This window comes from Nannospalax galili, unplaced genomic scaffold (genome assembly GCF_000622305.1).
Source record: "Nannospalax galili isolate Female #2095 unplaced genomic scaffold, S.galili_v1.0 scaffold1087, whole genome shotgun sequence".
NCBI classification, from domain to species: domain Eukaryota; kingdom Metazoa; phylum Chordata; class Mammalia; order Rodentia; family Spalacidae; genus Nannospalax; species Nannospalax galili.
In genome coordinates, this window is record NW_008356845.1 from 817,624 (window position 1) to 829,659 (window position 12,036).

Genomic DNA, 12,036 nt, shown 5'->3' on the forward strand with positions numbered 1-12,036 from the left:
ACATTTTATAATTTATTATACATGATCTTGGACTAAGTATCCATGACCTGGAGAATAAAAAACACAGAAAATGATGGTACCTAAAAGAAAATGTAAAGAGACAATGTCATAATACTTTTTTCTTTTTAGTCTATCTATGACATTGTAACTAGAAGGTACCCAGGGAATGATGTGGCAGGGACAAAAGCAAGCATACAGCAACTGAGCATCAGAGAGAGAAATACTCTATTCCAGAGAAAAACAGGCTTAGAATCACAATGCAGAAAAGGGGAGCGATTGGAACCAGTGGAGTGTGTATCTTGAGTCTCCCATCCAAGTAGGCTATCCTCTTTAACCTCTCATTGTTGTAACTATGTGTTGGTAGTAGCTTGTCTCCTGTGGGCTGCAGTAGCTGCTGCTGTGGTGTGCCCTGGAGGGGGGAGAAAAGGCCATGACCTGCCCTGAGAATCAGCCACCATCTGGGTGTGTGCCTGTGGGCGCGAGGAGGACTATACGGGGCATTTGAGCCCCTTCCCCAAGAAAAAGTTTACATAAAAAAGTGGCTTTTAAAATCTTTTTTTCTGTTTGTCTATGGCGCAAGCTGCCTTAAATTCAAGTGCTGTGGCCACCCACCTCTTTAAATCCCTTGTTTTTGTTTATGTTATGGGGCAGGCTGATTTAAATTCTCACCCAATCAGTTCACTTTGAGCCTGAGTGCATTTTTCTCCCAGGGCAGATCAATTTAAATTCTCACCTAACTGGTTTAGCTTGAGCTTGAGAGCCCCGGGGGTGAGATAACAAAACAGAGTAAGGAAGTTTGTTATTTTAGAAGTTGAATTCAAAGCTTGTATAAAAATCCCTTAGAACTTTGGGGATTTTGTTTCTAGGGGTGTTGTTCAAGATAGAAAAGGAAAGGTGGGGGTGAAACGCTGATTCCTAGGGGAACATTCCTGGGACAGAAGGCCTCAGGGAATTCCTCGCTAGTCCACAGCGCAAGCCTGACCACAAGTTTCAGAGAACCCGTGACCCGCTCTAAAAGCTTTTAACTGGTCTTTGCATGACTGGATTTTGCATTAGAAAGATGTATAGATAGGAGGTCTTTGTCTACACCAGGGCAGGCAGTCAGGAGTCCTTTCAGAGGACTAAGAGCCTTTGGCTAACATCAGGGAGTAGCCCTGATCAGAAAACCTCAATTGTTCCTTTGTCTTTAATGGTCCCACGCGAAGACTCAGACCAAAAGTAAAAGGAGGAAGGAGGAGAGACTGCTGATCCTCACGGGTGGGATGGCTAAGGCAAAGCTGCCGCTACCTTCTTGGAGAGGGGGTACTCACAAACTCCGTGTGTTCCTAGGAGCTCCACATTGGGGGCCAGCTGTGGGTCTCTCCCTCCTCTCATGGGCTGTTGGCCATTGACTTACGACCACAAAGGGAGCAGAAGCGACAAACGGGTTAGGATGGCCAGTGAGCACAGACAAAACAAACCTTTGGGGAGTCCGATTCAGTGATACAGCTCTGTTTATTCAGTGGGGGTCAGGGAAAAATATAGTGTGGAGGCAGCAGCCAAAGCTTCAGCTGATAGGTGCTCATAGTATGCTTTATTTACATGTGGTAGGGGGATCCTATCATCTGGCTATAGGGCAATGCCTAATTATCATATAGAAAAAAAACTGGGGGCAGTTTTATTGCAGGTAACTATGCCAAAGGTCTTGTTCCAAATAAGGCCAGGCATCTGTGCTTGGAGGCACTTTCCAGGTAAGTCAGGCAGGAAGCCCCTTCTGAGAAAGGAGTTGACCTTAACAGCAGGGTTCCCCAACAGGGTTGCAATTCTAATAGCTGACAAAATGGACTTCAAATGAAAATGAATCAGAAGAGATAAAGAGAGTCACTGCATTTTGATCAAAGGAACACTTGACCAAGAAGATATTACAATCATGAACATATATGGACCAAACTGGTGCACCAATTTCATAAAAACTTTTACCTGAGAGTCTTTTCCTTTCTCTATACCTATGATGCATAAATTTTTTCTTTTCATGGTGTTCCACATTTCCTGCATACTCCAGTCCTGTGTTTTTTTAAAAAAAATTTATATTCTTTGGTTGAACAGTCCAATTTTTCAACTTTATTGTCCAGTCTTGATATTCTATTTTCCATTTAATTCATCCTATTGGTGAGGCTTTCTCCTGTCATTTCAAGTTGACTTATTGAGTTTCTCTCTTCCTTCTTCATTTCAGCCTGAGTTTTCTTTAATATTTCTATTTCTTTTGTGAATTCAGTCAGAAATTTATCCCTATCTTCTTTTAGTTGTGTTTTTTTTTTTTAATTCATTGAATTCTTTGATCATGTTTATTATTGTTCTTTTAAATTCTATGTCCTGGGTTATTTCTAGGGGGTTCTCATTGAAAAACTCTTCTGTAGGACTGGTGTCATTTGGTGGGACATATTATTTTGGTTTTTCATATTATTATTTTTTTATTGTAGTTTTGACATGTGGATTTCTTTTGTTACTTATGATTCTGGTATGAAACTCAAACCTTCCTTTGTTGAGTTGAAGTCTGCTTCTGTTTGTATTATTGATGTACCTTGGTTGCTTTCTGATTGGATATGAAAAACTGGTTGGTCTGGGCTTCAGGTTCTCTCCTTTGATTTTATATTGGAGGGACCAGATGGCTCCATTTAGGCTACTCAGGAATTCTCCAGGAGGGCCAAGTGGCCCTGGCTATCTAGGAGCACTTCAGAAGCCTCCAATGGATAGTGCCAAGGTCTAAGGAGAGTAGATGTGAGATGGAAGTGCTGGTCTCTACTAGTCAGCAGGGAAGTCTAACCCCTGGAACAGTGGGAGGGACTGCAAATGGTCCCAAAACAGGGGAATGGGCCCTGTGCAATTTGATAAGCTCACCTGGGAAGCTAAGTCAGATGCTCTCAGGCAGTCTGGAAAGGTCTGGGCCCCTACTAGCCAGCAGGGAAGCCTGACCCTGGGGCAGTGGGAGTGACTGCAGGTGGCCCCTAAGAGGAGGGATGAGCACCACATGATTTGGGAAGCTCACCCCATGGAGACCTGCATCAGGGGAGTCATGTGCTCTCAGGCAGTCTGGAAAGATCTTCTTAGTGTCCCTCTTGAATCACCTGCCCCATTCAAAACCTAATAATTATCAGGACTCAGCGATTTTCTTTTAATAGATGGTGTTGCATCTATTAAAAGTGAGAAAAAATGATTATCAAGGAAGCTGAATAAACAGCACGAAAGCTCTTTTATTTTTTGCTCAGGTAGTGTTACTGGCATATTATTATTTTGGTGGATCCGTCCCCTTTGAATAAAAAAGATAAGCCTTGTTTTCACATATAAATATATATGTGTGTATGCCAAACAAGGCAATTTACTAAAATTCAGATAATTTAAAAAGTACAAAAATTTTAAAGATTTATTTTGATTTCCTTATGCTTTGGATAAAATGTTTTGTCTCTATTTTACTTAGAAAAGTTTGGATGGTCACTGAATTGCCTCTACATGCAATACTAAGTTTCAGGACATAGCCAGTGCCCAGTGGTGCTCACACTAAGATGGAGTCATCTCTGTGGTGTGGGATAAAGGGTGGATCAAGGGACAGGAACATAGAGGATGACCCTGGCTGTCTCTCTGGTTCTTTCACTAACTTGGAGCTGAACATACACAGCTTTCTGGTGGCCACTGCATGGGGAAGGATGCCCTACCTGACCTCTGAGCCTTGCTGAGAGATTAGAGTCATGACTTTGCTAGTGTTATGATGAATGGTGTTATATCTGTGAAAGGGCTAAGGAAAATGGTTCAGTGAAGTTCGTCTCCTCACAGCACACCCCTCTCCTCCCTGTTTTCTTCTTGGTCAGTGTAAAGAACATGATCTAGCCATGATCAACCAGCTGCTGGATGATCCGAAGCTGACAGCCAGGAAGTACAGAGAGTGGAAGGTCATGAACACCCTACTGATCCAGGACATCTATCAGCAACAGCAGGCCCCGCCAGGCCCTGAAGGCACCTCCCAGGAACTCAAGAAGCCCAGTCCTTCTGACTGTGTGGAAAATTCTCTTTGAGAAAAACCCAGGATTCCCTCTTCCTTGTTACTGCAGTTTCTTATGAGATGTTGCACAAGACCTTCACTCACAAGGAAACCTGAAACCCAGTCCCTGGGGCATCACCTCCCCACCCTCTAAAGACAATGCCAGGACCCCCTGTTCCCATGTGTCACTTTTGTCAAGGCTGGAATGATGGAGCTCATTTGAGCAGACAGATTTTCTGTGTTCCTACTGGGAGCTCACAGGTGGGATGTGAAAAATATCTCTGTCCTTTGCTTTCAAGGGAATTATTACTTATCATAGATAAATGATCCAGTTTTACTAGAGATAATAATTCATAGCATCCTTCTGTTTTGTAAAAGAAGCAAGTGGACCCTCCACCTTGGTGGTCAGCAGAGTTCTGTCCATTTTTAAGTGGGGGAATGTCTTCCACAGCAGTGACTGGAATAGGATGCATGCTGGTATTGTTGAACAAAAAGGTCTTACTTTTGGTAAAGAATAGCGGTACTTTTCTACTTGTGGAGAACTTCTTTGTAGACTAAAACCTGGGCAAAATGGGGAGTGGGGACCCCAAGGGGAGGCATGCTCTGCTCCAGGCTCATAAAGGACAGCTTGATATTTTCATGTTTTACCTAGGGTGGGGCATCTGAGTAATGTTCCTTTCCTTACGATGGCTAGGAACCAGACTCTCATATGACGGTGGGGACCTCTGCTCCCTCACAGCTTCTCTGAACGGTGGTAAGAGACAGTAATGCACACAGCAAGGAATGCTATGTTGCATTTATCACTGGCTATGATGCCTAGAACCAGTATGAATTTCGAACCAGTTTTCCTGGGAACAAATTTCACAAGATGATTCTGAGGTGTTTTTAACTTGGGGAAAACCCAGACCGATATAAACAACAACAAAAGAGTTAAACACGATTGTTTTATTTTTCTATGTTTATGTGTCATATGGTGTGAGATGTGAATAGCTATCTATGTTTCTTATTTAAATATATTTATAACAGTGCAAATTATAGTGTTTTAAAAGATGGTATGCTATTATGTTTTGTTTAGTATAAATATATTCTAGAAGCATACAGGTTTTGCTTGAGAAAAATAAATATATTAGTGACTTACTGGAGTTATGTTGCACTATGATGTGTGAGGGATGCTCAGGAAATCTTGTGATAAAAATAGGGAAGCATTGATAACTATTTACTTTCTGAGTGCTCTCTCTATATTGCTCTCTCTCTCTCTCTCTCTCTCTCTGTCTCTCTCTGTCTCTCTCTCTCTCTCATCTTTCAACTCCAGAGCTCTTAAATTTCTATGCCTGTTGTAAGTCATTCTCCCAACATTTACTTTAGGCTATCCCTTCTATTAAATAAATTTAAAGCTTTCTGACATATATTCCATAAACTGTTGACCAAATAAAACACAACTAATGAGCTCTTAGATTACATGAAACACAACCAATATAATTCTCAACTAAGTATTAATAGAAATTGTGATTTGTTTTAAAGAGATCTCATGAAGAAGCAACATGCTAATCACAATGACTTTTTCTCACCATGAAAATAACCACCACCCACCAAGAACCCATGTATGTCCCTCCTGCCTTTAGCAATTGTGGACATACACGGTCATTTCATAATCTCCAATGTGACTTGACATATAAATAGATATAACCACCTGAACTATACCTACAAAGTAAACAGAAAGAGTTGTTTAATATTTCGCCAAACTTTACCAGAATCTCTTTCATATACTGTAAACGAAACTAACCTTTGCATTACAAAAGGAAAATAAACCAGGAAGCAAAGCTGAACTAGAAGATGGAATGAGCTGAGAGACTGCATCCAAGATGAGCTGGAAAGAGAAGTTACTGAGGCTTTGTGGTTGTATGACACTGAAGTTTCAGTGGCTAATGCCTCATCCTCTTTACTCTGGGAATCACCACTGAGTCTGTAAAAACAGCCCTTAGGAGGCCGGTGGTGAGGTAACAGCAGTGCAAATGTCAATGTGGCAAAAATATTCTTCCGCCTCTTTTCCTTGGTTTGTACTGTCATAAGTTTCCCCTAATGAGCTCCAAATGCTTTTGATCAAGGTTCACTCATATATTTAATTAGTTTTCCTTTGGCTTTTTATGAATATACATTTAACTGACCCGTACATGTAAATTCCTTTAGTACCATTCAAATCTAAAGGCAAAATTGTCCCATGCGGTTACTTGACCAAGACTTAAGATTATTTTTAAAAGTCTCTTCAAGAAAAGTTGGACTGGAAGTTTCTGTTTTGGTAGTTAAAACTAATATGCAGAATATTCCCAAGCCAAGGTCTCACTGAACTGCAAGGTTTTGCATCCTGCCCTTCTATATCAAAAATCACCCGTTCCCTGTATCTTCCTTTGTAAATAAGGGCTGTCACATCTCCTGTGTGCACTATGTTGAGTTAGGAACTATGGGTCACTTCTGTGGGTGCCCAGCCTCAACTGTGGCCACTAAGAGGAGGGTGGGGGATTGAAGAGAATGAGTTGAAGAGTGGGGGGCACTTCCTGTGACCCTCAGTTCAGGAGGAATGCTGATGAGTTCTCGTTCCTTTCCTGGTACAAGAAATTTGGGGGAAAATTCATCCCCCCAGTTCATAGCTGGAAGATGGACCTGGGAGGCGGGTGGGGGTGCACTCCTGTAGCTGTTCTTGTGGAATGTCCTAGATCCACGACTGCTCAGGATACAGGTGGAGGATCTTTGAGTACACATCCTTCCAACCTGTGGCACTGGCTAAGGTTAGACATCTCTAGGGGACTGCACCTTGGGCTTGGGTCTCTCTGTCCTTGCTGATAGACCCAGACTAGAGCCTAACAAGAGACCCTCACTGGTTGAAACATTGCTGACACACATTGAGCCCCTCACCCTTCTAGCCGAAGTATGTCTGTTGCTTCTAAGAACTCCTAGTTCTGCCACAGTCGCTCAAATCTCACAATAGAATCAGAATCCCAGAAAGAATCCTAAAGCAAGTGATTTACTAAGATTCCAGAAGGCCTAGGGAGATTTGATTGGGAGTAAGACTCATGCCTTATATTTAACAGCACTTTGTAACTTGCAGTGTGTGTGTTCCAGACCCCATCCCCACCCCAACCCATTTGGCCTACTGCTCCATAGACAAATTTTGATGGCTGTGGACTATGGGACACAGTGAAATGCTTGGCTCTAAATCCCAGTGGTAGAGCCAGAATTTGTGTTTCAATGTTGGGTCTCTCAGCATCTCTGCTTTGCTGCTACTTAGAGAAAGTACTGTTGGAGCACATCCCCATTGAGGTACAAGTGGTCCATCACACTGGACTCAGCACAGTGACCTGGTTGGGGCGTGGCTTTTGCTAAACCTTCCCTGTGAACCCCCAGGGGCTCTGCCTTGAGCCGTCTCTCCCCCTAGATCCTGAGTTCCTTGCATCTGGGTTTTCTGAAAACTGGGGCTTGGCATAATCTCTGTGTTTCCTTTCTTTCTTTCTTTCTTTCTTTCTTTCTTTCTTTCTTTCTTTCTTTCTTTCTTTCTTTCTTTCTCTCTTTCTCTAGAAGATGCTATGGTTACTACCATGAGAGCTTAAAGAAAAGAGGAAGAGTACGTTTAAGGAAATGCAAAGTGTTTATTTTGTTATTTTTCCACTTGAGGCTTGTCAGATGTCAGGGAATTAGTGATTAGGATTAAGTCCTCTTGCCTTCCTCTCAATTTCTTCTCATGTAATTATAATTATATCATTTCCTCAGGGAGAGTTCAAATCACAATATCATAGAGATGAAACAAATTAAATATTTTTAAGTCTTTTCAGTAGGGGTGCTGTACTAATTAAAGCCATACTTAATTTCATGAACACAAGTTTTGTTGTAAAGAAGAAAGACAATTTTTTGATATAGCTATGCAGATAATTTATTAAAAAATTTAGATATAGAGGATGACCATCTAAATGTCACATTATATTGAAGAGCTTCTCTATCCAAAGGATGTAGCTTGGCTTTGGTCTAATAGAATGATATGGAAGGTTTCCCCACTTATTTCCCCTCAAACATTTCTGTATACTTACTCCACAAGAGAAATTCAGTCTTACACATGGACAGTGACTGCCTGCCTGATGTTTACTTTTGCACATAATAAAAGCAAAAGCCCCTTCAGCTGGATTTTTTCAGTCCTTGTGAATGGATAAGGGAGGGGCATTCCATTCACAGAAAACCAACCATCCCAGTGAACCATGCCACACAGAGAACATTAAGAATGGATTCTGCTTTGAAAAAAAAAAAGCTAAACAAACCCGAAAATGTTTTTTCATTCCCCTTGCTGTGAGGAAACTTAATTGCTCTGTGTTGATGTTTCTTTAGCTTCGGTCCAAAGGGAAGCATGCCCCATGGAGATATTTAACACTCTGTAATAAAATCCATGATTTCCAGTCACCACACATTCTGGTATCTGCATGGTGGGAATGGGGTTCAACAGTGCATGGTATTTGGGGCAAGATGTTAATATGGGATTGATATCTTAGCTGTCGTTGTGATTTTGGTCTCTGTTGTATTTTTAGTTGTATACTTATTTGCTGAACTGAAAAAACAGGCATGTGGATTATCTCCCCTTCCCTGCCCCTTCCAGAATGACTTGTAGAATAAAGATAAAAACAAATGAAACTGTGTCTAGTAAATGATATAGAAGAATAATTAAAACACCTGGCTGAGTGCTGTTAGTTTTTTGTCCTGCATATTTCTTCCTCACAGAAGACTAAAACAAATAAGCAACTTCCAAATCAAACAAAAGCAACAAGCAGTCATTTAGCCAGGAAGTGTTGATCGGCTACAAAGGTTATTCCGCCCTCTTGTGGCCATCACGAGGATAACATAGTCCAGATTTGATTTGATTATAATTGGAGAATTCTAGTTCAACAATAACTTTCGTGGTCCTTGTCAATACCTTTCATTTTATGGGTTTACTCATACAATTATATTTAGTTATTTCAAAATTTGCCATTAGTCCACAAAATTTAATGTGGTCATTAGACTGCTTACCATTATTGGACATCCATATGTTGTTTAGAGAATTTAAAACAAAATGCACATTTTAAAAGTTACAAGCAGTGCCACACAGGCCTCTTAAAATATGAACAAAGAAAATATTGAAATTGAAGAATAGATTGATTTTGCTTCAGATCCAGCATCAGAGGAAGCTGCATGCATTTGTGTTGAGACTTGTTTCACACCATCCTGGTTACTGGGCCCAGCGACAACGAGTTTTCCTATTTTCTCCTTTCCCAGCTCTCACCTTCCAACTGAATCTCATCCTTTTTTGAAATCTCTTTTCTGCCACCACCAAGTATTTCTAGACACCCCCCCCCAAAGAAGCAGTAAAATTATCTTAGGTCAAAAGGATCTGGGATGGGGATATAGCTCAGAGGTAGACTGATTGCCTAGTACACATGAGGCCCTGGGTTCTATTAGCACTGCATAAGCCAGGCATCTAGGCACACAACCCAGGAGGAGCAGAAGTTCGATGTCAACCTCTATGTCTGAGGACAGCTGGGACCACATGAGACCCTGTCTCAAAAATAAGCATTAGAGGAAGACAGTGTGTTTCTGGTTTCTAGAACAATCTACTCATAGTTTCCAATTACTGCCATAATAGATTATGAAAATTTAGCTACAGACACAAGTTTGTTATCTTACAGTTCTGAGGTTGGAGAGCAGACTCAGGTTTCCCTGGCCTCAGGTCAAGGTTCTGGAAGGACCTTGTTTGGGGGGTAATCCTCTGTAACTTTATTTTTTTTAAATTTATTTTTATTTTATGTGTATGAGTGTTTTGCCTGCCTGTGAAAAGTGCACCTGTGTGTGCAATGCCTCTGGAGGCCAGAAGAGGGCATTGGATTCCCTAGAACTAAAGTTACTGATGGTTGTTAGCCACCATGTGAGTGCTGGGAAGAACTGAACCTAGGTCATCTGCAAAAACAGTTATCTTAACTGCTGAGCCATCCCTCCAGCCTCTCCCTCCCTCTACTGCATAGCCTTTAGGAGTCACCAATATCCTTTGCCCACTGGCCCCCTTTCCTCTGTCTTCAAAGTCAGCAATGCCCCATCTGCCTGCGTTTTTCTTCTCTCAGTCTTCTGCAGTCTGACTCGTCTCAGTACCCTTGCACTTGGACAAGCTAGGAAAATCTGACAGTTTTAAGGTCAGCTGATTTACAACCTTAATTCTCATTTTCCCCCAACCACCTGTGAAACATTTATAGGTTCAGGGATTATGCGGTTTCTCACAAATCTCTGTTTCAAATGTTCTGTGGAGTCCCCGATGGTCCATCAATATCTACCAGAAAGTCTGGGGTTTCAATACTTTAATAACAAACTTAATAGTCCTTTGTTATACCATAGGACTTGAATTTGATTTCATCAAGATGCATTTGCCATAGGAGGGATAATTCCATCTTCATGAAGTGGAAGGGAATGCTCCTGGGTTTTACAGTCACAGGAATACATAAGCAAAGGTGACAGTGGGTTAGTAAAGTAAGCTTGTCAGGCTTTCACAGTGCCTGCATGCAAAGGCCAGGGCAGTGTCGCTGCTATTTGACAGGTGTGATGGGTAGTGAGTAGCAGCTGAGTGCCACTGACGCTGTGGAAAGCAAAAAGCTCAAGTCTATCCACAATCCAATGCAAAACCCAAGAGGCTGTTCGGCAGCTTTTAAAGAAACACAGTTTTCTGTAATCAGAGGGCAGGAAGAGTTGGAAGTGAGATGCAGGGCCAAATGGGAAGAGCCAGCACTTCAGGGAAGATGACATCCTCTGGCAGAAGGAACCAGAGCCTACAACTTGATATGGGTGTGCCTGGGCTCCTGTGAAGCATTGGGTTCTGCAATAAGCACATAGCTCTTGTTGGCAGGTATAGGTCTCCAAACCCCCATGCCTGAAAACTTTTCAGAGTATATTTTCATATGAGGCAGATACCGTCTAAGACAATGATGTTTTAGGTTCCCTGCCAGGAGAAATTATTAACCAAAGTGGTAATAGGCCAGTGAGGAAACACCTAGATTATTTATTTATTTTTTATTTTTATTTTTGTCTTTTTGAGACAGGGTCTCCCTGTAGCCCCAGCTGGCCTGGAACTCACTATGTAGACCAGGCTGGCCTCAAACTCACAGAGAGCCACTTGCCTCTGCCTCCCAGATGCTGGGAGTGAAGGCGTGTGCCACCACACCTGGTGATACAACTAGGTTCTTTAAAAAGATTCTTGGGCTGTTTCTGGAGGTTGAACTGACAGTGTAAAATTTCTGTGATGCTTAAACACTATCTAGTAGCTAATGGGGATGTAGAATCCTAGAATAGTAGAGGTTGAAGGCAGCACTTAATAATCTAAACAAGGTAGTCAGAATTACTGTAATAGCAGCAAGGTTGGAAATGGTGGCCTGGATCAAAGTTGTCGACCACCGTGGTCTTAGGGAATCGCCAGTGTAACAGGGTTTTCAAGATACATGAAACTCTCACCAGCTAATTGATAATATAGAGACTGAGGTTAGATGCACGAACTCCAGAGAGTGAGAGATGAATGTAGCGAACATTCCAGGGCCTATTGAATATGTGAAATATTTAGGAGTCCATGGAATGGGGCAAGCCAGGACCTGTCTCTCAAAGTTACTTGCATCTTCCATTTTTACCAGGAAGAGAGAAACGCTAAGCTTGATGGGTTCTGTTCAAGCTTTCAAAGTAGCATATTCCATACTTGAGATTTTTCTGACTTCGTTCATTAAGAAATACACGAAGACTGTACTTTTGAACAAGAATGAATTGTGTGACAGGAACAGACTATGCTACAGTAGGCCTGTCACTTGTTACAGATCACATAGAAGGAGAGATATGCATAGCACAGACAGTAACAGAGTGGAGACTTTGCAAATCAGTTTTCAATAGGAGAACCACAGGCCCAGATCCTGAAGGATCTAGAGCAAGGCTATATCATTGTCAGGAAAGAGTGACCACTAACAATCATCATCTGGCTGTTGTTTAGC

At 41.8% G+C, this 12,036-nt stretch overlaps 1 protein-coding gene across 1 annotated transcript in view; it reads left to right on the forward strand.

Moving 5' to 3' along the window:
• Ipcef1 (interaction protein for cytohesin exchange factors 1) overlaps nt 1-8,680 on the forward strand; it is a gene marked incomplete in the record, with an annotated part of 139,668 nt that extends 130,988 nt beyond the window's left edge. Inside the window, 1 exon segment of the mRNA XM_017794779.2 lies at nt 3,843-8,680. Within this exon segment, the coding sequence (XP_017650268.2) occupies nt 3,843-4,046 (204 nt within the window).
• Nucleotides 8,681-12,036: the final 3,356 nt, after the last annotated feature.